The sequence below is a fragment of the Choristoneura fumiferana genome, chromosome 6 (assembly GCF_025370935.1).
Source record: "Choristoneura fumiferana chromosome 6, NRCan_CFum_1, whole genome shotgun sequence".
Taxonomy (NCBI): domain Eukaryota; kingdom Metazoa; phylum Arthropoda; class Insecta; order Lepidoptera; family Tortricidae; genus Choristoneura; species Choristoneura fumiferana.
Window position 1 is genome coordinate 2,969,445 of NC_133477.1, and position 26,995 is coordinate 2,996,439.

Consider the following 26,995-nt stretch of genomic DNA (forward strand, 5'->3'; position numbering starts at 1 on the left):
ATAAGTTTCCGAGAGATCAGCGCGCGATAACCGAACTCCATGCGTTTGCGTTTTGACGTGAAAAACGGACAAACATACAACACACAAAAACATATAAAAACTCACACTTTCGCATTTATAATATTAGTACGGATATGGATTATATTATTTAAAGTGTTATATTGTGGCTTTCATTGCACTTTTTCAGAATTTGAAACTCGCTCTTTGGCAATGCTCCTCTAATTCACACAAAGGTAGACTGGTAGAGATCCCTTAAAGGGATAAGTTATTTGTTAATCTATCTCAACGTTTGCAAATAGTCAATTAAGTTGACAACTAAATACAAAATGGTTCGAGTAGGTTTGTGTGGCCGACGGGCTTGCATTTCAAACCTAAGAGAGGCCGAAGTGCATTCATTGCGACATGCAACTTTGATGTATCCGCTAATTCAGCACGGCACACATAGTTCGTGTGTTTTAGACGAATTAGAGGACAAACATGCAGTTAATGTGTCAGTTTAGGAGTACCTGGACTGCTCATGGTTACATTTAAGGCTGATTTGGCATTTATAAAATTGTTTGGGTGAGATACGCTAAGCAATGGTGATTAGGTAGACACAGTAAAGTTTTGTTGATTGATAGGATAAATACTATCTACTAATATATATATATATATATACTATGTGTGTATATATATATATATACACATAGTATTTATAGTATATATAGTATATTTTATTTGTCAAACAATATATATAAAGTATTACATTAAGCCCACTAAAAATTAAACTAAACAAAATAAAATATATAGATATATATATTATATATCATGTGTTATTATTATGTGTCATTGCTGTTATAAATAAATTATTTTCTTTCTTTCTTTCTTTCTTTATATATATATTTATTGTCATAAAACGCGTTGAATTTATGACTATACTTCAATAGATATGTATGAACGTAGTTACATCATGCAAATTAATATGACCAAATTAATATTAACAACAATTGTTGCCCGCGACTCCATTCGCGTAGGATTCGTTTATCGCTATTCTTTGTCCTTTTCCAGGGACTCAAACTATTTGTATACCTAATTTCATCTAGATCGGTTCAGCGGTTTAGACGTGATGCAGACACAAACAAACAGAGTTATAAACTTTCGTATTTATAATATGGGTAAGTGTTATTAACAAGGATCACAATCGGAAAAACGAGCGTCATTTTCCTTCTTAGTATAACAGTGTCAAAATAAATAATAAATAAAAAGACGGAGTCTTTCCAATTTTCCAAAACGTACCTTGAACTTGCTACCAAAATTGTTTCACAAAATGTTACAAGTAAAAATTCACGTTAACGAAATAGCTTCAGAGTTTTTTCCGAACGGGTGTTAACACGGGTTTTTTAATTAAATCTGTCAATTTAAATCGAGGTTCAACAGTATTGGTGTAAAGTTACCATTTTCAATTACTTTATTACGTTACATAATTTGTAATGGCTTGAGTCAAAGTTAGCAAATACTTTTTGCAGTCGACGCGTTTGTTAACAGTTCTCGGTTTGAATTCGTCACAAGATCAGACAGGTCAAGGCTAGTTGGTGGCTATTACGAGTACCTTCTGGTGCGGCCCGTGACGAGGTGTTAAAAGAAGGTGGACTTATCTTCACCTACAACCTCACTGATTGGCCTCTAGTGTAGTAGGATGATATTCTTCTTTAAGTTCCTCTCCAACTAGTGAGGGTCGGCTATAATCTGCTGGAACTTGTCTCTGTCTCGGGCAAGGCGGGACAACTCAGCAGGATGATGATTTAGGTGAAATGTGGCAGCTTATGGTAACGTGTAGCACTTGGAGCAAATTAAATTATACTCAGAGGCACAAAAATTGACCCACTACATACGATATTACCTTTTACTGCATACATTTGAGGGCCAGATTTTTTGGCGCTCAGTGTATTATGATGACACTTGTGATAGCGCTAAGGATTTTTATGAACGATTGACAGTGACATGTGCACCATCGGGCAATAGGGGCTTCTGGCTGATGTTAACCATGTTTGTCAACGTTTAGGCAGCACAGCACAACCAAGTCAATTTCGTACATTTATTTGGTTATAGGTTTTATGCCAGGGTTGTAGGTATTATAAACTGTGAGATTTGAATTTTGGACTTACTTTTATAACAAGATGTACGAGTATGTGTACGGTTTGTACAACTTTGAATGATAGTTCTGATGTTAAGATAGTTAATTACTTTATTTTTACGTAATATTTTTAATACTAAGGTCTTACTCCTCATTTCTAAGTTTACTTAACCATACCTGGTAAGTTGTTTCAGTTTGGCAGCGGCTTGTAGCGATGCGTAGCCATATCTGTAGAATTTGGCAGCATCCTCGGAAGGTGCGTTGAATGCTGCTACGTAGCGCGCAGGGTTTGAGTCGTCTAACCACAAACCTGATTAAAAAAGGGTCAATTCACTTTAGCTATTCACTTTAGTACAATAACTTTTTAACACTAGAATAGATAAAATGTGCCAATGTGATTAAGTAAAAAAAAATGTAGTTACAAGAAAACTGCAAAGGGTTTTAATGTAAAAAAGAAGGTTGGCGGCTAAACCAAAAGATCGATTTTGTCCTGAATTTTATTGGCAAACCTAAATCTAGAAAGACAAGTCTTAACTGATTCACTCTTGACGTTTGCACCGAGGCCTACTTTATAGTGCACTTTTAGTCAATAAATAAGGGTAGAATTTGCAAAAGATCCATAGTACATAGGTTTTGATAAGCATAGGTAATGATTCGAAATACGATCTCGTTCAACGAATAGTTAATAAGCGTAAAGTCCAACAAACAAACTTACCCATTGAGTATAATTTGGGCTCCATAACTGCGTACAGCTCGTGCATTTTCTGCATCCCATATTCTGCTGCTTCCATTATGTCTTTCTTTTCAGTCTTCGTTAGGTTAACTTCAGGCCTGAATTCTTCATAATCGTATTCTTCCTCACTTTCTAAATAATCATTATCGTCTGTGTTATTTTTTTGTATTTTTATATCAGTATCAACATTTTCAAAAGTTACATTACCTTTTGTAAAGTTTTCATGATCACAATACGTAACGACGATTGTTGAAACATTTTTTGTAGCAGAAAACGAGTGGTTCTTATGGTGGTTTCTTTCAATTATAGTTAAATTATGCAATTCTTTAGTTAATGTGCTATTGAACATTGGCATTAGATGCTTAAGTACTTCTATTATATTATGCGATGTGGTTAGATTATTCGATGTATTGTTGGGTTCTATTGTCAATATTTCCACGTAAGTCGGCTTTGTTATAGCTGGCCTGTTCTCATTAGTTTGCTTATTTTTAACTAAAGAATTATTAAGTCGGGTATCAATTTTGTCTTCAATACCACTTTTTATACCACTTATACTTATTTCATCATTCCTTCGTTCTGTTTTTTCTAAGGTTTCAGGAACATTTAAAATTATAGCTTCATTCAATTTATTCTCACCATCATCACTTGTTTTATTATAAAGGTTATTTTTTATTCTTTTTATAGAAGCAATAATATCATCCACTAACGCATCTTGCACAGACCTATTTGAGTCTTTGTCGTCGGTTCTCACATCTGCTATAGAATTTAAGAAAAGTTTGGCTTTTTCGTTGCTACTGGTTCCCGCTTCAGTTTTGTTCTTCATTTTAAAAATGTCTTCTATTATTCTAGTAAAAGGACATCTTGGAGTAGTGTGAACTGTGTCATCGTTATTTTTTGTTTTCTCGTTGTTGACATAGTGGATGAGGAATGTCAATAGCACGAAGATATATTTATATCTGTAAGTATAATTTTGTTATGTTCATAATAATAGTAGTCAGGGATTGTAGATTTTAAAAATTTGTTCTTAGCATTATGGGTTCAATTCAAAATAGTTATTAAACAGTAATTATAATCAAACAATAAAAACCTTAGTCATAGCATAGCGCTCTATTGAATATGTGACGTAACGTAAATAAATAAGTACCTACCCGTAAATAGAGACAAATAGAAGGATAACAGCGTATCGGGATAAGTGGAGTAAATTTTATACCTTTAGTATACCTACATATGTCAAAGACTTAAAACGTAATATTTTCTTCATTTTAATTTTGCGTGTAAGCAATATGTTTAATCATAGGTATATTTCAAAAACTTGTAATTGAATAATGAAATAATAATCGTTCACTCGGTTAACCAGGTACAACAACAACAACATAAGTACATATTTATTATATAATAACAAACTCATAACAAGTACATACGCGAAGTACAACAATTAAATCATATATACATATATATATAAGGTATATGTACCTAAGTAATTTCAACAATTGCACATAAAATTCTCATTACAGCGCTAGAGCTAGAAAAATAATTATGCTGTTAAATATTAATCACGGAAAAGCTGTCATTCTGTCACTGTCGTTTGAGACTATTGAGACAAAGGCTTTCTATCGGAGGAAAGTGAACTTTCTCTCCATGTGAAATCATGTGAACATACATTGCCAATTAAGGCATAAAGGGTTATAATAATAGTGAACAACGGTGTTTTTTCACTACAAATATTTAAGGCAGTAATAATAAAAGTAATAATAGAAGCCATGGTGGCCTAGTGGTTTGACCTATCGCCTCTCAAGCAGAGGGTCGTGGGTTCAAACCCCGGCTCGCACCTCTTGAGTTTTTCGAAATTCATGTGCGGAATTATATTTGAATTTACCACGAGCTTTGCGGTGAAGGGAAACATAGTGAGGAAACCTGCACAAACCTGCGAAGCGATTCAATGGTGCGTGCGAAGTTCCCAATCCGCACTGGGCCCTCGTGGGAACTATGGCCCAAGCCCTCTTGTTCTGAGAGGAGGCCTGTGCCCAGCAGTGGGACGTATATAGGCTGGGATGATGAATAATAAACTTTATTTATTATGATTATGACACTGGATTCGACACACCCGCCAGTACTTTCGCTTCAGGAATCGTCTAGCGTAAAATGATCTAAATAAAGTAGGTGTAAGTTTGTGTAAAGAAAAGGCCAAAAATTTTTTTTAATGTCGCCAACTAAAGTCCATCTAGAAGTTCGGCGGCTGAAAACTGTCCGCAGGTTGGTATAGTTGTGTAGAATTCTTAAGGATTTTATAATGCACCATTACTAATTATCTCTTACTAAAAAGCGCGTTTTCTCAATCCAACAAGACAGGTACTGTTCAAGGTAGTCTAAGGACTTCTGGCACAAGTAATGCATAAGTCTGGTAACTTGATTCGAAATTTAAATATTCAAATTAAAAGGCCAGTCCTTACAATGGGTCTAGGAGAAACAGGTTACTCGAGCCATGAAAGTGAAAGGATCAATAAAAGTTCATAAAGTTTATTTAAAAAGCAGTTGCCTCTGTTGACTTGTGAGGCATTTGGCCCCTCCTGCCTCATACTTTCGAGCCCGCTTAATATCTGTAATGGGTATTTGTAAAAATGATAATTTGTGTTGGTATTTGAACGGTTGGATAATGTTTACAGTAAGAACACGGAATTAAAAATACTATGTTCACCTATTCGTTGTCGGTTACCATAGAATTGTTCTGAAAACAATGAGAAACAAAAATAACGGTAAAAAATATTTATATTTTCTTCTAAAATCGATGTCACTGCTTTGTCCTTTTTTCTCGCAACGAACACGCACATTCTTAGATTTTTATTGGTTTGACTAAGGGCCTGTTGTTTGATCAGTAGTTAAAGATACTAATAGTCAAATTTCCTTTTAAATGCGTTAGCTATTGTTATGTTTCCCATACAGTTTAACTATTAGTTTGTTTAACTACTTATCAAACAACATGCCCTAAATTATGGTATTGACGAATAATCATTGCATTGCAAATGACATGCAAAAAATAATGCATAGCATGCATTACACTTCGATTCATTACAGATTAAGCCGGACAATTAATGGATTATTTTTAGCCCTCGTACTTTTCGAGTGAGATATATTATACACGTAGAAAAAAATTAAAGAAACATCAATAATAGTATAGGTAAAGGAGGGCACTTAGCATAATGACGTGGAAAGCCGTAAAGCTGTTTTTCAGGAGAACCCATTTTAACGAAAAGGTTCAAAATGGATTTTCACATGCACTATATTTTGCGATTGTTCCTTTTGTTTCTATTCATTGAAAATAGTTATTTGTGTCACAAGGGAGCAAAATGGTGTATTTACGGCGAGGGCGTAAATTGAATCCAGAATGTAGTGAAGGATTCTACAGTAGAATCCTAAGCGTAATGAGGGATTCCAGTGTTAACGCCCAAGATGAAAATAATTTTGCTCCCGAGTGGCTCATACAACTTTTCACACCGAGCATTAAGAAACTTGAAAAAAATAAATCTAAATATTATTAAAGATCAACTAGCATCGAAAATGGCGTGGCTTTACAATTATCAACTTCAAAAAATGGCATTTGCAATAAAACACTTAGAAAAGCCTTGAACGGAAAAGTTGCACTTTGCTCCCTCTCGTCAGGGAGGAAAAGTTACTTTTCTGAAGGAGAGGTGTGAAAAAAAAATTGTGTGGGTCAGCGGCCTTGAAAAGTCAATAGCAGGTGCGAAATGTCTAGCGCCTCCTCGCTTGTCTCAAAAGTGGAATGTTAGTGGTACTAGGTAAAAGCTTCGGCAAACTTTACGTAACGTCACATCCGTATGTCGGCTGCACACACACACACACACACACATACATTATGTAATGTTGACCATGTCGTTAGCCGTATGCCCAAAACTGGGACTTGAACTTTGCAGGATGTAGTAAAATATTGGTTTACTTTTATGAAATTGATTATTTTCCTTATTCACGCCTGTATATAGTTCCGTGTGAGGTAATATCATCATAATCATCCCAGCCTATATACGTCCCACTGCTGGGCACAGGCCTCCTCTCAGAACAAGAGGGCTTAGGCCGTAGTTCCCACGCGGGCCCAGTGCGGATTGGGAACTTCACACGCACCATTGAATTGCTTCGCAGGTTTGTGCAAGTTTCCTCACGATGTTTTCCTTCACCGCAAAGCTCGTGGTAAATTTCAAATGTAATTCCGCACATGAATTTCGAAAAACTCAGAGGTGCGAGCCGGGGTTTGAACCCACTGCCTGCTGTACTGGGAGCTGTGGTGGCCTAGTGGTTTGACCTATCGCCTCTCAAGCAGAGGTAATATAAACTTAACAAATATTGTGAATAACAAATGATACGTTTGTGAAAGCGTACAGATATTATAACTGTAACATTGTATAACGACGTATAATATAGCAACATAATTTATTAGAACACTACCACCGATCTACCTATTCAACGAACGATAGCTTTGTCTTGCTAATTTATTTCACTAGTTAGTTAGCTGTTCGTGGAGTGTGTAATTATAGAAAGGTACATATTACTATACTAGCCTGTTACTCGCGGCTTCGTCTGCGTAAAATTCGTTTATCGCTATCCCACGGGAACTATGCAATTTTCCGGGATAAAAACTATCCCATGTCCTTCCCCGGGACTCCAACTATGTGTACACTGAATTTCATCTAAAGCGGTTCAGCGGTTTAGACGTGATGAAGTAACAAACAAATAAACAACCAGACTTACAAACTTTCGCATTTATAATATTAGGGGGAATTGGGATAAATAGGCCAGCGTTTGACCACTATCAGGCCTGGTGGCATACTGGTGGTAGGCAAAGATGTAGACTAAGATAGAGCACGCTTGTCCATAAATGCCCATTCACCCTAGACATGAAGACGGCCAGATTGTAGCGATCAGGGAACACAGACGCAGGCAGGGCATTCCACTAGTATACTTAGCTGTTTGATAACTTTAATACCACCGTAACATCAGGTTGATATAATTCGTAACAATTGATATAATTCTATTTTTTCAAGATGTAAATGTTCTACTATTAAATATAATGACCCGGATAACTCACGTCTTAAATCGAGTTTAGCTCGACATGTTTCGGGCTAATCCGTAGCCCTTCGTCTTCGGAGCAACGCGACTCAGCGGCTACACGGCGGGTGCGCGTGTTGCAGCAGCCGCTGAGTCGCGTTGCTCCGAAGACGAAGGAAAACATGTCGAGCTAAACTCGATTTAAGACGTGAGTTATCCGGGTCATTATATTTAATATGAGCGAGTCTCACGGTAGTTTCGTGTTCTACTATTGTTTTATAAAATAAACGTATCGAAAATACAAACTGAGACATGGATGCACAGAAAAACCAGAAAAAGAGACCAGCGCTGGGAATCGAACCCAGGTCCTCAGCAAACCACTCATAAAATAAACGTAACCTAACAATTTGGATTGTCAAATCATAACTCTTCCTTTGGCTTTGCCGTAGTTGAGTAAAAAAAATCATTTCATTTCATAATTTCAAGTCAATTCAACAACTCACGACTAGCTACATTATGTTTTCATTATTGATTAAAACACGGTCATTTTACCCTGATCCATGATTTTCACGACCTTTTAAGAGAGTGCCAAAAATTCGATAACGATTTTTCGACGGAGATCCCTTATAGTCACATTAACATGCCTCTTAATAATTAGTTAAAGGTGATTCTACATAAGTATAAGAGGGTTTTAATATTTTTCCTAGTTTGCAAATTGAACCCATAATGGTAAGCGAACGTCAACGTCCAAAAACAAAACACAAACCTCAGCACTTCCATTTTATCAAAACAAAGTCATTTCACTTCCAAATATGGACACAATCAGACCGAACAAGTCTGGTGAAAGTCACTGGAACTCTTCTCTATAACAATATTGTGTCATTCACTAGTACTTAAACACGAGACTCCATGTACATTGTTTTTAGTGTCTTAATGAACTGTCCCGTGTAGCATCTTGAAGTATATCACTCAAAACAAGGTTCCGAAGATCCTACACTTCAGTCTTCTTGTGACCAAAGTCTCTTACAATACAGCTATAAGGTCATCATTGTAAAAAAAACGGTTTGATAATTCCTGTAATTGTAGGAGGTTCTCGAAGCTGATAATCAGGGTTTTGGTCCCAAGCTTTGTTCTGTAGGAGCCGGTCGCGCGATTGGAGATTGAACCGGTGTTCCTGCGGCGGCAGGCGTTATAGGACTACTAGTTACATAACTGAGGCTGCAGATACTGTTATAAGACCTCGCCCGAGCGATGATCCCTGTTCGCGTGCTTGTTTTGTGGCAAAATGAGCTTTTGGGAGCTTTTACACCGCAGCGTAACGTCGCGAGCTTTGGAACTATTGCTTTTGGCTTATTGCTTACCTTGAAAATGTTTCATGTAAGTGTACACTTAAACTAGTTTGCTAAAATGTCCTTCGGAACTCAAAACAAAAGATTGTTTTTCTTTTTATTTCCTTTTGAACATGAAATTACCGTGAGACCCACTCATATTAACCCTTTATAAGGCCCCATTTATTGGAGCATACTACCACTGAATCAAGAGCAGCTATCGAATACATACCTGACATAGAATATTTTTAAAGCTAGTCGTATTTTCAATAATTACAATGGAAATTGTGACGTATGATGAACGCAATAAGGTTCAGTTTCCAACTCAATGCAAGTGGTCGCTAAATAATCTCTGCCTTATTAAGGCTTAAGATAGTATATCGGATAACTCACATCTGAAATCGAGTTTAGCGCGACATGTTTCGAGCTGATCCGTAGCCCATCCTCTAGCTCTCTCTCCATCCGTAGCTCCATCCGTTCGGGCTGCTCGTAGCTCCGTCGCAGTGTCCGTTCGTTTGTAGCTATTCGTCTTTCCTTCTTTTTTTATTTTTCATTTGAAACTTTAGGAAAACGAAGAAAACCGACGGGTCCCCAGCGAAATTAACATTAATCTAGTTCATTTTTACTACACCCATATAGTAAATCCTCAATTATGCGTTCAAAAACCATAGGTACTCGTAATGACCAGCATTACGACATTGGATTCTATTATGAACACGGCTGTATCGTAGTGGTCATTACGATACAGATTTCTGTATCGATTCGATTTCATACATCATTACAGCACGGGGGGCAGACATAACTACCTAGTTAGAGTTAATGCAGGTCATTCTCAATGGTTCGCGGAACACATGATAGAGAATTTAATATATGGATATAGATAAAATATTGTATGCAACAGTACGTAATTAGGCCTTAAAACACTCATGTGACCCTATTAAACCAACACTCGTGTTTTAAGGACCTCTATTACGATACAGTTGCAGTCAACGTCATAAATAAGTAATCACTTAAGTACCTTGTCATTTTAACATCATGTTAGAAAAGCCATATGAAATTGTGTACCGACTGAAAGCGACAAGGTACAAAAGTGATCACTTATTTATGACGTTGACTGTACCTAGTTCTAATTACAGACAGTACTTTGCTTTATAGTAACTGCTGAACCCTTCCAAGTCAAAGTATATGGTGCTGGGATCTACAAATCAAATATGCAAAATCGTATCTCTCAGCCCCAGTATTATTATTAACAACATAGAGGTGGATCGTGTTGTGGAGGCTCGTAATCTTGGTCTTCTTATGGACGGTAACTTGCGTTTTGAGAAGCATGTCGTTGAGATTACTCGTAATTGTTTTTTCCGATTGAAAATTCTGTACAATATACGTGACTTTCTAAGCGTGCCCCTCCGCTTGAGGCTTTGTGAGGCACTTATACTGTCGAAACTAAATTATTGTCTCACTGCTTTTGGTCCTTGTCTTTTGGCACGTTCGTGGCACCTCTTACAAAGAGTGCAGAACGCATGCGCCAGGTTTTGCTTCCAAATTCCTCCACGAACCCACGTTACCCCTTTTTTAAATAATGCTAATATGCTAAAAATATTTAATCGTCAAGAACTCATGTTTGCCTGCCTCCTGTTTGACACAATTAAAACCCAAACTCCCGGTTACCTCTATAAAAAACTAAAGTGGTCCAGGAGGCTATTATATATCAGACCCTCACGTGCTGTGCTGCTGAGTGTACCTTGTCACAGAACTGCTGCTTTCAGGGGAAGCTTTCGGTATCATGCTACTAAATGTTGGAACAACATACCCCCACCACTACGTGATCTCAAAGCTAAGTACACTTTTAGAATCAAGCTCCGTGAATATTTGTTAAATATGCAGAAAAACACACATACCTGAAGCCCCCTTGCTACTTATATTGTTCCATGGCTTCCTCCTTCCTTCCTCAGTTCTTTAAAATTATATATTGCAACTATTATATTATATATATTATACATTTAGGTTTTGCTATATCACATAATTGTTAATTTGTTAATTGGCCCTGTCACGTTCCATCTTTTATTTTATTTTTTATTTACTATCACTTGTTCGTATAATTTAATACGACCAATGATCGCGTTGTTTGTGTTTGCACGCACCATATCTTCATAGACCTCTTCTGTACTGGTTCTGGCAGAATATCAGCGCTGCGGCCTCCGCAGCATTATTGCTGAGTCAGCGCCCTTTCTTTCCACAACACATGGCCTGCACGTTGTGTATTTTCACATGTATATATAGGTTTTATGTAAGTATGTACGTACAGACACTCGTATACATATGTGTGCGCCTGTGTGGGTATGTGCATGCTGCATATATATATATATATCCCAATAAATTTTGTATGATTTCTCATTAAATACTACTTCACTTCTTCTTTTCGAAACATTTTGATTGGTAAAGTATCAATAGTTTTTAACTTTGTAGTTTAACTTTAATGAATGATAATTATATGTATATTTTTAAATCTTGTTATGATATTCTGTGTTGTGGATGAATAAAGTCATTTCTATTCTATTCTATTCTATACTTGCCACTTAAAGTTGGGTTGGCTGGTAATTAGAAATGTTCCGTGAACACATTTGTTCCTGAAACGCATAGTTCCGTACATTAATAGGTTAAAGGAATGTATATAAAATTACATAAGCAATTAATCGAGTTACATGTTGGTTTAGTACAGACCCAATGTACCGATAATGCTGGCAAATGTAAGAGGGGTCCTCATCCTTATACAAGAAACGTATTATTTACCCGACTGTTTTAATTTTATTTACATAGTTTGAATCTTTTCCTAAGGGCGACTCACGTTAGACCGGTTTTTATTGGTCGATATGCAGTATATTTACCACCGTTATCCGTGTTTGAGGTTTGTATGTTTAGCCGTTACAGAGATAGTAGAACGAAAACAAAAAACCGATCAAGAGCGTGTCGGGCACGCCCGAAATAGGGTTCCGTAGCCATTGCGAAGAAAATAAGTAATGTTTTTCTAAGGATTTCGTATTTTGTACGGAATATTCCATGTTTAGGTATATTTTATATCTTAGCTGCTATTTACTCGTAAACTACTAATAATTCTCAAGAAAACTTAACCGTTATAGTTTTTCTTGTAAGTTTGATATACTTACTACCATCTTGAATTTTTTCAAATTTTTTCCACCCACCGGTTTAGATTTTAGAGAGATTTTAATGAAAATTTTCACTTTAAATTTGAATAATTTGCAAACACATCACTGAATCGAAAAATCGTTGTAGCAACCCTTTAATTGTTTTAAAAGACCTATCCAACGATACCCCACTCTATAAGGTTGGATGAGAAAAAAAAACACCCCCACTTTACGTCTATGGAAGGTACTGTAAAAAAAATTTTTTTTGAATTTTTTTATTGTACCATTTTGTCGGTAGGTATTGTTTACATATATATTCGTGCTCAGACAGACAGACAGTCAGACAGATAGACAGACATGCCGAAACTATAAGGGTTCCGTTTTGCCATTTATGGCTACGGAACCCTAAAAAGGGGTGTCATATAAGAACCATATTTATTATTTATATTAATTTTGTCAGTTAAATACCTATATTATGAGATGTCGTTCATTGTGGCGTTCTAAGGGGAGGCCTGTTTTCAGCAGTGGACGCTACTAGCTGCTACTACTAGCTGATGATGATGATGAGTTAAATATGACGAATGTTTGTTCGGAACGGTGTGAGGGCGGCCCGGCGCCTCGAGCTCGAATCGTAGATTATACGAGAGCCGCCGGACGCGAGCGATTTGAGCGGGTTAAAGACCGCGCACAAAAACACCTCGTGCCGCCCCCTGGGGCAAGCGCGAAGCTTTTATGCTACAGAACCTTGTAGCCACAGTATAAATTATATTTTTTATCACAATGAGGGCTATCGCGTATGAATTCGCCACTAGAGGCGCTAGTGTAGCGTGAGGTCTCCGAAATGTCAAATCTCATAGTTTTTGGGTGAGCTACGCGGGTTTATTTATAATTAGAACAATTTTGTGAATATTTTGCAATATCTGAAATTAATTATGGCAAATATGCGTTCTGGGGCAATGAATGTCTGTGTTTTGAGACAGTTTTGTCTTTCGGAAACCTTTGTCCTCCCTTTTTTCCGAACAAAACGGGGACTATGCAACACTGTGGCATGCTCGATATTTTTATGGTACGGTTTTAAAGTGTATTAAATATGATTTTAATCTAAACTTTGTTTTCACCCCCGTAATAACAGACTTTGAAAGTCATACTTAAAAACCTCACGCAACAGTGCGCCATCTAGTGAGACAAAAAACGATAGCCCTCATTGCTCGAGCAGTGTCATAACATATAGGCCAACTTGGTTGCAACCCCCTGAATAAAACCCAAGGGCCTTTTTTTACAAGCCTATATTTAGTTTCACCTGTCCCGATGTTTGTCATCAAATCTTGCAAGTTAAATTCGACCAACTTTGAGTAGTCAAATTGTCTTGAAATTTGGCATAATTATGTAAATTGCGTGACAATACAATAATCTGATAGTGACATGCTGGTAGTCCGGCCAGGATCGTCTCTACAGGACGGAATTCTTCAAAGGTTAATGACATCGACTTGAAATTGGGTATTGCAAATGTAGTTTGGGTGACAATGCAAGTACAGTCAACAAAAAGTACAGTCAGCAAAAAAAGCTTGTATTAAAAAATGATACTTATTTTTTGAGTGGCCTACTAGGCGCGCAACGCACACCAGTATGCATTTTGCGGATTTGTTCTAAGCTGCGCCAGCGGTATGGGCAAAAAATAATATTTTTTGTTTTACCAGTATACAATATTTTCAACAGTTAACGTCCGACGGCTGATACGATGACGATGATTATGACCTATTTTCTCAGCTCCTACAAGCTACTTGGCCGCTTTTGAAATTTACTTAACTATGTTCTTATGGTAACTGGATCAGTTTTAATATTAATTATGCAAACGGTACCCTAAATCAACTATTGTCACTGTTGAACTGAAATTACTTTTTTCCCAACGTTAGCCGCAAAAACTGTCGTTGTTTGTTTGTCCGTCGTCGCACACATTATTGCAGGAAGTCGTTTAGACGATATTTAACGGAACCTTCGTTAAAAAACTAATAATAAGAGGAATTTACCTTTCTTACTTTCTTGCCTCTTCTGCTATCACTTAAGTAATAAGTTAATACGCACGTTTTACGAGTAAGTACGAGTAGAGTAAATAATTTATTGAATCAGGCGTTACTTCGCGGAGTATAATCGTTACTTTGTTCACTCGTTACCATGGATAGCTAACTCTATGCATAAAATAGATGTTTCATCTTGTCTAACATTTGGTAGCATAAGTAAACGGTTATGGTTTAGGATGAACGCTGGTTGAAGTCGAAACGCGTCAGTGTAGTGTAGTGGTGGTGATAGTTCGGTTTGTGCAACTTGCGTGTGTCTTATAGTTTGGAGGTGGAAGAGATGCGAACACACATTTGTTGCATAGATGTACCTATCGTAAGGTCGCGGGTGAGCAAAGTAAATGACACCCGTATACTTTGTCTTTGTAATGTTAGTTTAAATCAGTGTCGAAACAGTTTTATTTGAAGCATTAGTCACGTTTGGGCCATGTTTTGATGGTCCTCATGCATTATTCAAACAAACAAATGGGCTAGGGTCACTATTGCAAAGTCATCTGTAGTCCGCGCACGCGCAGGGCATCATATGACGGTAGCGATGCGGTAAAATAGTGCAAAATGTAAGGAGGGGGTGCTAGCGGCGAAGGACAGCTCCCACTGAGGCACTGATAGTAAATTCAAATTCAAATGATTTACTCAGTAAATAGGCCGCAATGGGCACTTTTACAAGTCATTTTTTTAAACTACCAGCGCTTTCGGAAAGACCATCATTGCCAAGAAGAATGCGCCGCAAGAAACTTGGCAGAAAGTCAAATAATTATTAGTAAAATAATTTTACGATGATCTCAGTGACATAAATAGTGGGGCCTTTAATAAGAGCAAATAATTAAAACACGTACCGGGTGGGCCCTGTAAAAGGAGCAAAAAATAAAACACAGGTTCTGCTACTTAAATGGAACAACTTTAGTTCTGCAACTTTAAAAAAATAAGTAATAAACGGTCAAGGACTTTAATTCATGGTCCACCATGGAACCTTTTCAAAGGAAAAGTCATTACGATTTTCCTTGTTAATTAATGCGATGTCACTATGACGTTTACTGTGAAATGGTACCATGGTAGCTCATAAATTAAAGTCCTTGACCATACATAGGTTAGAAATACTCTAATCAACACGTTCTTTTCTTTGTCCAGAGGGTACAGACACTTTGTATGTTATTTTTGATGGTCTTCATCATCGACGTCTACTGTTGACGTTCATTGTTGAAAAAAGGTCCTTAGAACGCCACAATGAACAACTCGCTACTCGCATCCAGCGGTAGCCCGCATCTTACGCGATATCGTCCCGCTTCGTCTTCCGGTTTGTGGTCACCTCTTTCGGTTCGGTGGTGGTAGTTGAATGCCTTACGAAATGGTATTGTTTTTTATCTTAGTCTTATTCATATTATTATATTGAAAATACAAACTGAGAAATGGATGCACAGAAAAACTAGAAAAAGAGACCAGCGCTGGGAATCGAACTCAGGTCCTTAACAATCCGTGCTGCGTGCCCCTACACCACCGCTGGACAGGAATCTAGACACGAAATTTCCTATGCATACATATCTCAGGTTGCTTATTTCTACTACGCTACTTAAGCAGCAGCACTAGCAAAAATACAAAAAGACTCCAAAAAACCAATCATATTATTATATTGTCTAATATTACTTGTCAAATAAAGGTCGTATTAGGTACTCTATAGGTACATTATAGATACCTAGAAAAGAGTTATTATTTTTATTTTGTACAAATAAATGCAGCTTACTTTATTGCTCTTTATTTTCTAGTTCCAAGTAAAGAAAACAAAATTTGTATTCAAAACAATTTTATTATAAAAAAGGTACAAAACTATAAAAAACTATATTAATTTCAAAACATTGACGTAATTTTATACCTACTCTCCTTATACACGATTTTATTTATAATACAAATAAATATAAGTATCAGATACTTTGCAAATAGTGTTATAATCTATGATAAAATTCCATAAAAATATTTTCATGTGTATTTTTATAGTAGCTAATAAAATTACTATTTTAAAAACGTAAATAAGTACACTTTAACTTTTACCGGAAATTATGTGTGATATAATTTATGAATGCCCAAGAAAAGTACTGGCTTAAAAATCTTTAGTTGTCAAAGGTTTTTGTTTGTAGATATTTTGTACTGTATGAAACTATATTACGAGTATACATAATTTTTTTGTTTTGTACAATATACAATTTGTACAATAATTTTTATAGTTACTGCGTTTTTATCCACATTTAATTGAACGGGAAGTATTTTTATTGTGTTATGTTATTTTTGGACAAAGAATGTTATACGAGAATTATATTTATTAGTATTTTCATTTGACAAATAATACGCCTCACGGAGAGGTAGAGTCATTCACGACGACGTGTGCCGTGGTTCTTATTACAATGATTGTAAGGTCTAATTTTGTCAAAATAACGCGTCTTCGTGGGATGGCACTAGGTAGGTATAGCCCTTATTTCGTTTTGGGTCTTATATTTACAAGACATGCCTTTTTAATACTGAAGCCTCAGTTAGGTACGCGAGACTGCTGACTCACAAGTGCTCGGTATTTATGCTAACCTTTAGATTTATCCAATAGGTTATAACAATGATACAAAAATAAAATAAAATAAAGATATAATAAAGATTTATATCCACCTTAAGAAAGTGTGGCAATGACTTTACTTTTGTAGTACACTGTTAGTACCTTAAGGGTACTTTTATAACGAGACTGGAGTCTTAAGTAGGTTCCTCTTTATTCCTTTTATGAAAAACTTAAGTAAATTAAAGGCCTTATTTTTTAGCACACTTGGAATTTCAATCGTTTTCATCAGTTTTTTTTTCACACGGTTTAAGATGAGATTGAGAAAGAGAATCAGAAGCGCGGCAAAGTTCGGTGTCACTCCTTAGTAAAAATACAACACCAAATACAGTCACCAGCACCAATATCTGACACAACAAGCGTGCATAAATATCTGATACGACTCTATTTCTAGGGCTGGAAGGACGTATCAGATATTTTTGCACGCTCTTCTGTGGCAGATATTAATGCTGGCGATTGTTCGTGACGTAGGTGTGACGTCGCACAGAACTTTAACCGGCTACATCTTCATAATTTTTGGTTTAATTGACAAAAGAAAAAATAAGTGTCCGTATTTTTTAAATGAATGGAAAAAATGTAGCTGAATGACCAGTCATATATTTATAGTAATCTATTCTGTGCACTACTACATACAACAGGTTATTTACTTAAGCTTTTCACCTATATATCATTATTTCTGTGGGTTACCAACAGGGCTTGTTTCTCAACGCGTGTTATGGATTTGACAGTTTGGCTTACCCATACTGTTCTGAAGGTTGGCCCAACTGTCAATCCTTGTCAGAAACTAGAGCCTTTAGTCAAACATCTGACGCGAAAACGCCTCGAACGCATTCGCATTAAGGCGCTGATAAACTTGAGTATTTCATGAATTTGAATGAATAAAATAAATGAATATGAACAGAACATCGAGCATTCACCGTTTTTCAATTTATCGGACTGAACAAGGGACGGAGCCAAGCAAAAAGCCGAACATTGCAATGAACGTTTATACAATCATTCTAGGGAATACTCTAGCTAAATGCTGGTCAAAATTTTTTTGTTTGACGGATGCTCAGCAAAAAGCTCGAAGAAAATTTTCCGTCGTTTCGCTTGAATGCTCGCTAGAATGATCAGTAGAATGCTCGCTAGAACGCTCGGTAGAATGCTCGCTAGAACGCTCGGTAGAATGCTCGCTAGAATGCTCAGTAGAATGCTCGCTAGAACGCTCGGTAGAATGCTCGCTAGAACGCTCGGTAGAATGCTTGCTAGAACGCTCGGTAATGCTCGCTAGAACGCTCGGTAGAATGCTCGCTTGAATGCTCAGTAGAAAGCTCGGTAGAACGCTCGGTAGAATGCTTGCTAGAACGCTCGATAGAATGCTCGCTAAAACGATCCCGATTATTTTGTGAGCTTTTAGCAGTAATGTAACATTTGCTACAATGCTCGTTACAAGTGAATGCTCAAAATCACCACCTTTTGTTAAAGGTGCCCAACGTACTATGGGTAAATTATTAGCACTTAATTCGGAATTTATATTTGTGTTAGTTAAGTATCACAAAATAACCCTATGAGTATAAAATGCTACGTATAATTGTTAACCTTTAATTAAAGTTTAAACTCTACTTATTCGTAATAGACATACACACGAGATCACTTCATTTTCCTTCTCCCTCGTCCGTATCACAAATCTGAAAAAGAAAAAATCTATTTTAAGCATATAGAAGTGCCTTTTCGAAAATACATAAGTACCTACTTACAACAGTTCCTACTCTTCCCTCCCTTTTTTGTAAAAAAAAATATAAAATATGGTTATTATGTGTGTGACAAATATAAATTTAAAATCAAACTGACGTAAGTAATAAAATAAATATATTATCAAGATTACCGAATGTTAAGTTGGCATACTTAAGTTTAAGTAAGTTCGTGAAGTTGAATCACCATAGAACTTTTCAAAATAAATATTTTAATCAAATCAATGTCATGTAGGTAAGCCAATGTTTATCAAAGACTTCCTTTATGAAACGTTCTCTCTTTAGGCAAGTATACATATTATTTTATTTATTTATTATTCTCGTCCGTCGAGCTCTCGGCTCCGCGTCCATCCCCGCGACCCTAGAGCCTACAGGTCTTTCTGCTGCGGACGGGAAAGGGCCGACGGTTGTACGTTGGTGCCGTGGCGTCTGGGGCTGCCGTTGGCGTGGGATGTTACATGCGTGGTTGGATACGTTAGCCCTGTCCCACGTCCAACGGTCTGCGCGGAAGCCAGGGACAGCTGCAGACAATGCCCAAACCGACAAGTGCCGCAAATATGCCTTTCTTGAGGACAACTACTTTTTTGCGGCACTTGCGGTCGAAACCTTTGGGCCTTAGTCGTCCGACACAAAAAAAAATGAAAGAAGTGTTGGTAAAACTAATCGACGTATCTGGCGACCAAAGAGCAGGCTTTTTCTTCGCCCAAAGACTGAGCCTCGCAGTGCAACGAGACAACGCCGCTAGCGTCTTAGATACAATGCCCGCGCTGCGCTGCCTTTGGAAGAGGAAGCCCGTTTTAGTTAATTTTATGTGTTTTTTATTTTTATTTTTATGTAAAAATTCATTGTTTAAATAAATATATTATTTTGACTAATCGAAGGAAACGAACGAGTTCTTTTGAACCATAAAAATGCTAAGATTGTCAAAAAACAGGAACATTTGTTTGCACACAAACAAACAACCTCTCATCCTAAGCACATATACATTCTCCATTCCATCACGGGTATAAAAAAGCCAGTTCAAAAATTATATTTTGTATTGAATATTTTGCATACAAGGTGCCCACCGGGTGGGCCCTGTAACAGGAGCAAAAAATTAAACCACAGCTTCCACTGTTCATCTTGAGCTAATTTAGTTCTACAACTTTTGAAAATAACTTTTTATTATAGTTTAAAGTTTAATTGGACAAGCAATGTACCTATAGCGAAATCCGTCATTTTGTTACGTGACAGACGATGTCATTTAGGCTATTGGATGCCGTACATTGAAAATACCATTTAATTCGTTCGGAATAAACATAATGATAAAATTACTCAATTTTTGAAAGTTGCAGAACTAAAGTAGTTCAATTTGAGTAGCAGAGCCTGGGTTTTAATTTTTTGCTCCTGTTAGAGGGCCCACCCGGTATTAAGGCAATCTGACTGATGTATGAGGCTAATAGAACACAGAAGACAATCAGTAGCACATAGCACAGTAATAGTGTTTACAAGTTAAAATGTAACTCATACCGCCACCTATCGCAAGCACTTGGCACTAGCGACCTCCCAAGCTACCCACATAGCGTACAGCGCCATCTATGCATCAACGTTAAACTGTCAATTGACCGACCTGTCGCTAGGCAGCGCTAGTGTGTCCGCCGCGCTTCCCGCTCGGCCTTCTCTTGCAACTTGAGGTCGTTGATCGAAGTCACGCTGCCGAATAGTACTTTCGCTGTCATTTGCTGTGGACAATGATTATGCGTCAATAGAATGCGTAACGTTCTCGCACACACGTCTAATGCAAATAAAACAATGCGTGTGTGTAACATGCTGTACACATTGTAAACACGTTAACATTTTAGTGCGCGTGTACTTCCCACGTTTCGGAATATTTAGGTGGTGTTTACTTGCGGCTTCGCTTGTAAAAACATTAAATTTCTAAATATCACTAAATTTTAAAACAATTTCGTTCTTCATTAAGGTACGTTGCATTAAGGATACGTTTGCAAACGTTCGCATAAGGGAGTATCGGGACAAAAAATAGCCATGTGTTAGGTATTCCTGAGATCCAGCGATCTATACCAAATTTAATGCAAATCTATTTTTTTATCGATAAACTGGCGAACGAGCAGGCGAGTCACCTGATGGTAAGTGATCACCGCCGCCCATGGACACCTACAGCATTATTAGGACTGCGGGTGCGTTGCCGGCCTTGCAATAGGCGATACACTCGCTTTTTGAAGGTCCCCAACGATGGCAAAACCTCAGCAGCGAGTTTATTCCATATTTTACAGGTGCGTGGTAGAAAGGAACGTTTATACCGCACAGTGGAGCACCAATCATCGAGATGGTGCGGGTGAAAACCACCCTTATGCCGAGTGCTACGGTGATGGAACTTAGCAGTTGGGATAAGATTGAAGAGTTCGTCGGAACACTCCCCATTGTAGATCCTATAAAAACGCAGAGAGAACTAACGTCTGCGAAGGGGAAAAGGATCAAGTTTCCCAGAAAGTATTGGATCGCCGATAATACAAGCTGCCTTACGCTGCAGTCGATCAAGTGGAAGCAGCTGATACTGAGGGGCTCCAGTACAAAGGTGAGAGCAATACTCGAAGTGAGGACGAACCTGAGCCTTGTACTTAGAGCTGTAGGCGATGGCGTGGTTCGAAGTATCGCTTTGCACGATTAAGAACCTAACTTGCTTACAGTGAATGTTTTTTTTTTGCGGTAAATGCACAGACTTGTGTCTTGGAGACGTTGAACCTGACTAGGTTGAGTTGACCCCGTTCAGGGACCCTTTCCAGTGCGGAATCAGACACAAACTTGTTTCGTCTCTCATCTAATTCCACCCCCCTGAGATTGGTCCTACCGGTATAGCAAATGTCGCCGGTACTATCATGCGCATAGCATCGGCCTATTCAGCGGAACCAGTAACAAACAAGCAGGAGAAGCATTTTAAGAGTTCAAAAACCCCCCCGCTGTTGTCCGTCCATCTATAATACAGATATTTGATAAAACAGTGTATATAGTATATTACATTAGAATAGGCGCTATAACTAAAAAAAAAAATAGATTAAAGTTTCAGATTAAAGAGGGGATACAAGAAGCGCAATTTTTCGGTGTTTTGTTCGTGTGTTTAGAAACAGCTTCTGGTAGCTTAGTGGTGTGATCTATGGGCTCTCAAGCAGAGTCGTGGGTTCGAGCTCGAGTTCGCACCTTCCAGTTTTTTCGGAAGTTTAACGGTGAAGCAATCCTGCACACACCTGCAAAGACATTCAATGGTGTTTGTAAAGTTCCCAATTGGAACTGGGCCCGCATGGGAACTGCGGTTCAAGCCTTCCCATGCCGAGAGCAGGCCTGGGCTAGAAACTGGAATGTATAAATAGGCCGAGATGGTAGTACTTCGGACTCGAATTTGACTGATTTTAATAATTGAAGACGTTAATTTTTTTGGAATTACATATCTCGTACTTATCAATCGACGGGTTTTACCTACACACGCACTACTAACACAAAGTGTAGTTGTTAAAGATTATACTTATTGCAGGTGGCGGTAACAAACCGTTAAGTGACCGGCTGACGACCCCGCGTACCAGAAATTACCTCCAGCTAACCTTCGGAGTGGCAGTTAACAAATATTGTGCTGCCGAAGATTTCCTACGGCGACGTGCCACAGTCTATAGAATCCGACAGTAGGTTCAGTCTAAACAAGATCTATCAAAAATACTTTATACTCGTATATATTACTACTTTATTTATTTATTGTCGACTTATTATACTCAATAATTAAGGTTTGATCAAATAATTTACTCATTAATGTGTAAAGACTACTGAGCAGTAGCTAGACTTCTTTCAGATTTTTCGAAGCACGAATTTATCTTATAGAAGGGGGTGAGGGACACTTGATAAAAATTTACTCTTTAAACCTTTAAAAGCGTAAAAAAAATACAGATAACTTCCAGATGGCCGTTAGGGCCGGAAAGTTCTCGAATGGAGACCGCGGATCGGCAAGCGCAGCGTAGGACGTCCACCAACGAGATAGACGGATGACCTGGTTAAAGCCGCGGGTTCACGGTGGATGTAGGCCGCTGCCAACCGAAGCAACTGGAGGTCCTATAGGGAGGCCTGGGCCAACAGTGGACGTCCTACGGCTTAGATGATGATGATGATGACAATGAAAACTTTCAAGCAAGAAAGCGGTCAAAGTTTATTATTAATATAATTAATTATTCATTTTAAGCATGTGAACATTTTTGAAACAGTAAATGCTCCAGTTTAAACACGATGAAGCCACTGTTAAGTAATTACGGTGAGCTCGTTACAAGTAAGGTGCGCTGGTGAAGGGAAATTGGATCAGCAGCGCGAGCCAAATTAACGGGCCTCTATTACGCCCGCCATTATCATTTATGGCGGAGAAATGGTTAAGGTGCAGCCCACAGGTAAAGGGTAAGGTAACCGATGGGTAAGGGTAAGTTTCTGCGCGAGAAAATTGGTGAGGACAGGCTTATTAGGTAGGGGTGTTTGTAATTTTATATGGGTAATTTGAGTGATTCCGTTTTGTTGTATCGTTATGGGGATGGCTTTGTAGAGGAGGTAGTATCGCATGGTGGAACGTTGGAAAAAACGTCTTTAAACGTCTTTTATTTGATTTGTAATTTTGTTAAAGCAAACCGATAATTTTATGATTTTTGAATTCGTACATCGAACAGTTGTTTTTTTTTAAGTGAAAATTTTATCGGTCTCACTGTATTTTATGATGTAATTTTTTTAATTTATTATGACCCCGATGGTCCCAAAGGAAGACCAGCGCCGTTCGCAAGACCGGCAGATTGCTGTTTTGGGACCATTTCGTGGCATACATAAAACTATAATTTTCTTTATTTTTTTATCCATTGTTCTTATGTTTGTCACGAATAAATGTTCTTTTCTTTCTTTCTTTCTTTGTTAGTTGGGCACAAGCCTCTTGTTAAAATGAGAGGGCTTGTTTTCTCACGTTTTTCTTCACCGTAGAGCTCGCGGTATATTTAAATGGTAATTTCGCACATGAATTACGAAAATTCAGAGGTGTGAGCCCGGATTTAAATCCACGGTCCTCTGCTTGAGAGGCCATAGGCCAAACCACTAGGCTACCACGACTAACTTTACTTTACTTAGGGGCTGTTTCACCACGCATTGACTAATTTTATTTGACGCATAAATGTAATGCCGTCTCCGTCTATTCGAACAAAACAAACAGGGACGGCATCACATTTATCCATCAAATAAATTTAATCAATGTATGGTGAAACAGGGTGTTAAAAGGAGAAAGAGAACTTTATAACTAGGTTTTCAATACAAAAACTTCCAACAATAGGCTGGTGCCCTAAAAATTCTAATCTTGCCTAGGCTCGTATTTTTTCATTCGTTAATTAAACAAAAAAATATGAATACAACCAGTTAAACTCCCTCGTGAGGTCACGCCGTGTAATCACGTCACGTCACGTCAGTGGCTCTCACTCCCAAACTTTGATGCGCTTCATCATTGTCATTAATAGTTTGTTTGACAAAATAAAAAATACGTGTCTGTGTGTGTCTGTGTTTTTTTTATCCAGGACTACTCAATTGTTTCCCGTTGAAGTGAAATGGCTTCTCCTTAACAGTTATTTTAATGTCGCCGATCGGTGCTCCACATTTATAATCAGCAACAATCTTGAGACATCGCGAGGCACTCCAGATCAAATTGTTCGCACGCAACGGTAGCCCTTAATTGGCTAAACAGGTTCAGAGCGCATATTCGAGCGTTCCGACCGCTCGGACGTAGGTACATCCTCCCACAATCCACAGCGGAAGAAGTCGCAATAACTTTGATCAGCCAGCATACTGGTAACTCTGTTAAGTTAACTCTGAGCATTATCTCAAACGCTTACTTCTTTTCTTCGCATGTACTTGCAGTTAAATTTCAATTGTTATTTCACGACCCATCGCCCTCTGCTTACGAGGCCATAGGTACCATGACCATGACTTTTTGATACCCAGCTAATAGATTCCTGCAATCTACTAGATCATCCATCAGCCTTAGGAGTCCTAGCAACTCTTCATCTTCCTGTACACAGTCGCCACTCAAAAACTCTAACTCCCCAACGGAAACATAAATTGTATTTTCTATCTAAAATTAATTTTAACTTTTCTTTGGCGTTATTTAACACGCTTTGTTTAATAATAAAGCGTACATAAGATGCTTCCTTAGGGGATAAAACCCAAGCTCTCGCAATCTCGCAGTTAACAGAAGGGAAAGTTTACAACACAAATCATAGTTTGGATTCCTGATGTTAAAGCCCGAGAGAACTGGCCGTAATTTTAACTTGATTTTTTTTGCTCTGTTGATGGTTATTGATGTATTGATCAATCTAATAAGTTGTAGCCCCCTTATATACCGAAATCCAAAACTCATACTCGTATTTCGTTTTGTCAAACTTCGGCCAGGTCATTGTTTTTATGAAAATAGTTTTCGATAACATCTGATAGTTTGCTGGTAAACTGTGGATAAGACTGGTACAGGGCCGGCAAAGTGGCCTGCAAAGGCCTTTTCTCAGCTGTGGGTGGTGGATGTGGGCTGATTTGATCAATTGCATTTTGTTTTTTAATTATTCTTGAAAAGAAAGGATGAAAAAAGCTATGAGAACACAAAAAGCATGCGCACATACGGAAAAACATGGTTTTAAATTTTCTGTTCCTTCTAATTTTAGTTCTAGGTATACCTACGTTGAACATTGTGCACAGTCCATCCAGATGTCTGCCACTTTAAAAATACCCATTACTTGAAAAAAAAAACTTCCACTACACAATAGTGCTTATATTGCTGTGCAGTGAAGTTTTAAAAAAATATCATCATCTCAGCCTATATATACGTCTCACTGCTGGTGCTGGGCACAATTCTCCTCTCAGAATAAGAGGGCTTGGGTCGTAGTTCCCACGCGGGCACAGTGCGGATTGGGAACTTTACACACACCATTGAATTGCTTCGCAGGTTTGTGCAAGTTTACTCGCGATGCTTTCCTTCACAGTAAAGCTTGTAGTAAAAAAAATACGTGAGTGAGTTGAGTAACTCTTTGCTCTGGACGGATTTGGTCTAGAAATAATATTATTCTAGAAATTTGGGCTTAGTCTGGTATGTAGGTTACGTCGGCATTTGACCCGATATTCCCACGGGTAGGGATAAAATGTAAGAAACATGTTAGTATGTTCGCTGGAATAACACAAAGGCTACTTTCTATCCCGATATTCTCCCGGGATAGAGATAAAATCTTGAAATAATAACCGCTGAGCTTAGAGTCATGAAATTTAGTATGTAGGTAACTGGAGGTCTGAAATAACACGTAAAGGACTTTTTGACTCGATATTCCCACGGGATACCTAGGGATAAAGTCTCGAAATAACAACCACTGGGTTTAGAGCCATGAAATTTGGTATGTAGGTAGCTGGACCTCTGGAATAACACATAATCTATTTTTTACCCCGATATTTCCATGGGATAGGGATAAAATCTTGAAATATTAACCGCTGAGCTTAGAGTCATGAAATTTGGTATGTAGGGAGCTGGATGTATAGAAAAACACATGGACGACTTTTTGACCCGATATTACCACGGGATACCTAGGAATAAAATGTCGAAATAACAACGCTAGGCTTAGAGGCATGAAATTGGATGTAGGTAGCCGTATGTCTGGAATAACACATAAGTACGCTACTTTATATCCGATATTCCCACGGTATAGTTTTGTAACTAAGGGACCCCATACATCCCTGTATTATTATTATTATTATTATTATTTCGTATTTTTTTCTTTAATTGTATACTGTAGTTTTTAAGTATTTTATTTGTAATTATTCCAGGGGAATTTTGTCAAATCCCGAAAATTTCAATTGCAGCTACCACACCGAATAGTTTACGCGTGCGAAGCCGCGGGTAAAAGCTAGTAAAAATATAATTGTGTACTCCACGTAGTACATTCGGTAGTCATTCTTAATTGATTTGTTCTTTATAAAGTACCTACGCGAGGGCTTACGCGGTATGTAAGCTTATGAATTGTACTATTTTTTTTGAGATTTGTCGCAAATCAATTGAGTAATGCGACAAATGTAAACGAGAATAGACAAGCTGAAACGGAGATGTTTAGCTCGCGCTTCGTACTCGCCCAGTGTCACTAATTTTTTGCGACATCTTCCTTGTAGACGAGAAAGCTCATGTGACCATCTCCTGTCATCAGTAC

At 37.8% G+C, this 26,995-nt stretch overlaps 2 protein-coding genes across 3 annotated transcripts in view; both read right to left on the bottom strand.

Moving 5' to 3' along the window:
* The window catches only part of LOC141428821 (uncharacterized), a 46,379-nt gene extending 37,297 nt beyond the window's left edge, over positions 1-9,082 (bottom strand). Inside the window, exons 1-3 of the mRNA XM_074088838.1 lie at positions 8,668-9,082; positions 2,829-3,802; positions 2,291-2,423 (exon numbers count right to left, since the gene is read on the bottom strand). Of these exons, the coding sequence (XP_073944939.1) occupies positions 2,291-2,423; positions 2,829-3,802; positions 8,668-8,681 (1,121 nt within the window). The 5' untranslated portion in view covers positions 8,682-9,082. The remainder of the gene's footprint in view (positions 1-2,290; positions 2,424-2,828; positions 3,803-8,667) is intronic.
* Positions 9,083-16,308: 7,226 nt separating this feature from the next.
* The window catches only part of LOC141428829 (uncharacterized), a 54,521-nt gene continuing 43,834 nt past the window's right edge, over positions 16,309-26,995 (bottom strand). For both annotated transcript variants that reach the window (XM_074088852.1, XM_074088854.1), the window contains exons 3-4: positions 20,377-20,488; positions 16,309-18,704 (exon numbers count right to left, since the gene is read on the bottom strand). In XM_074088852.1, the coding sequence (XP_073944953.1) occupies positions 20,393-20,488 (96 nt within the window). In that variant the 3' untranslated portion in view covers positions 16,309-18,704; positions 20,377-20,392. The remainder of the gene's footprint in view (positions 18,705-20,376; positions 20,489-26,995) is intronic.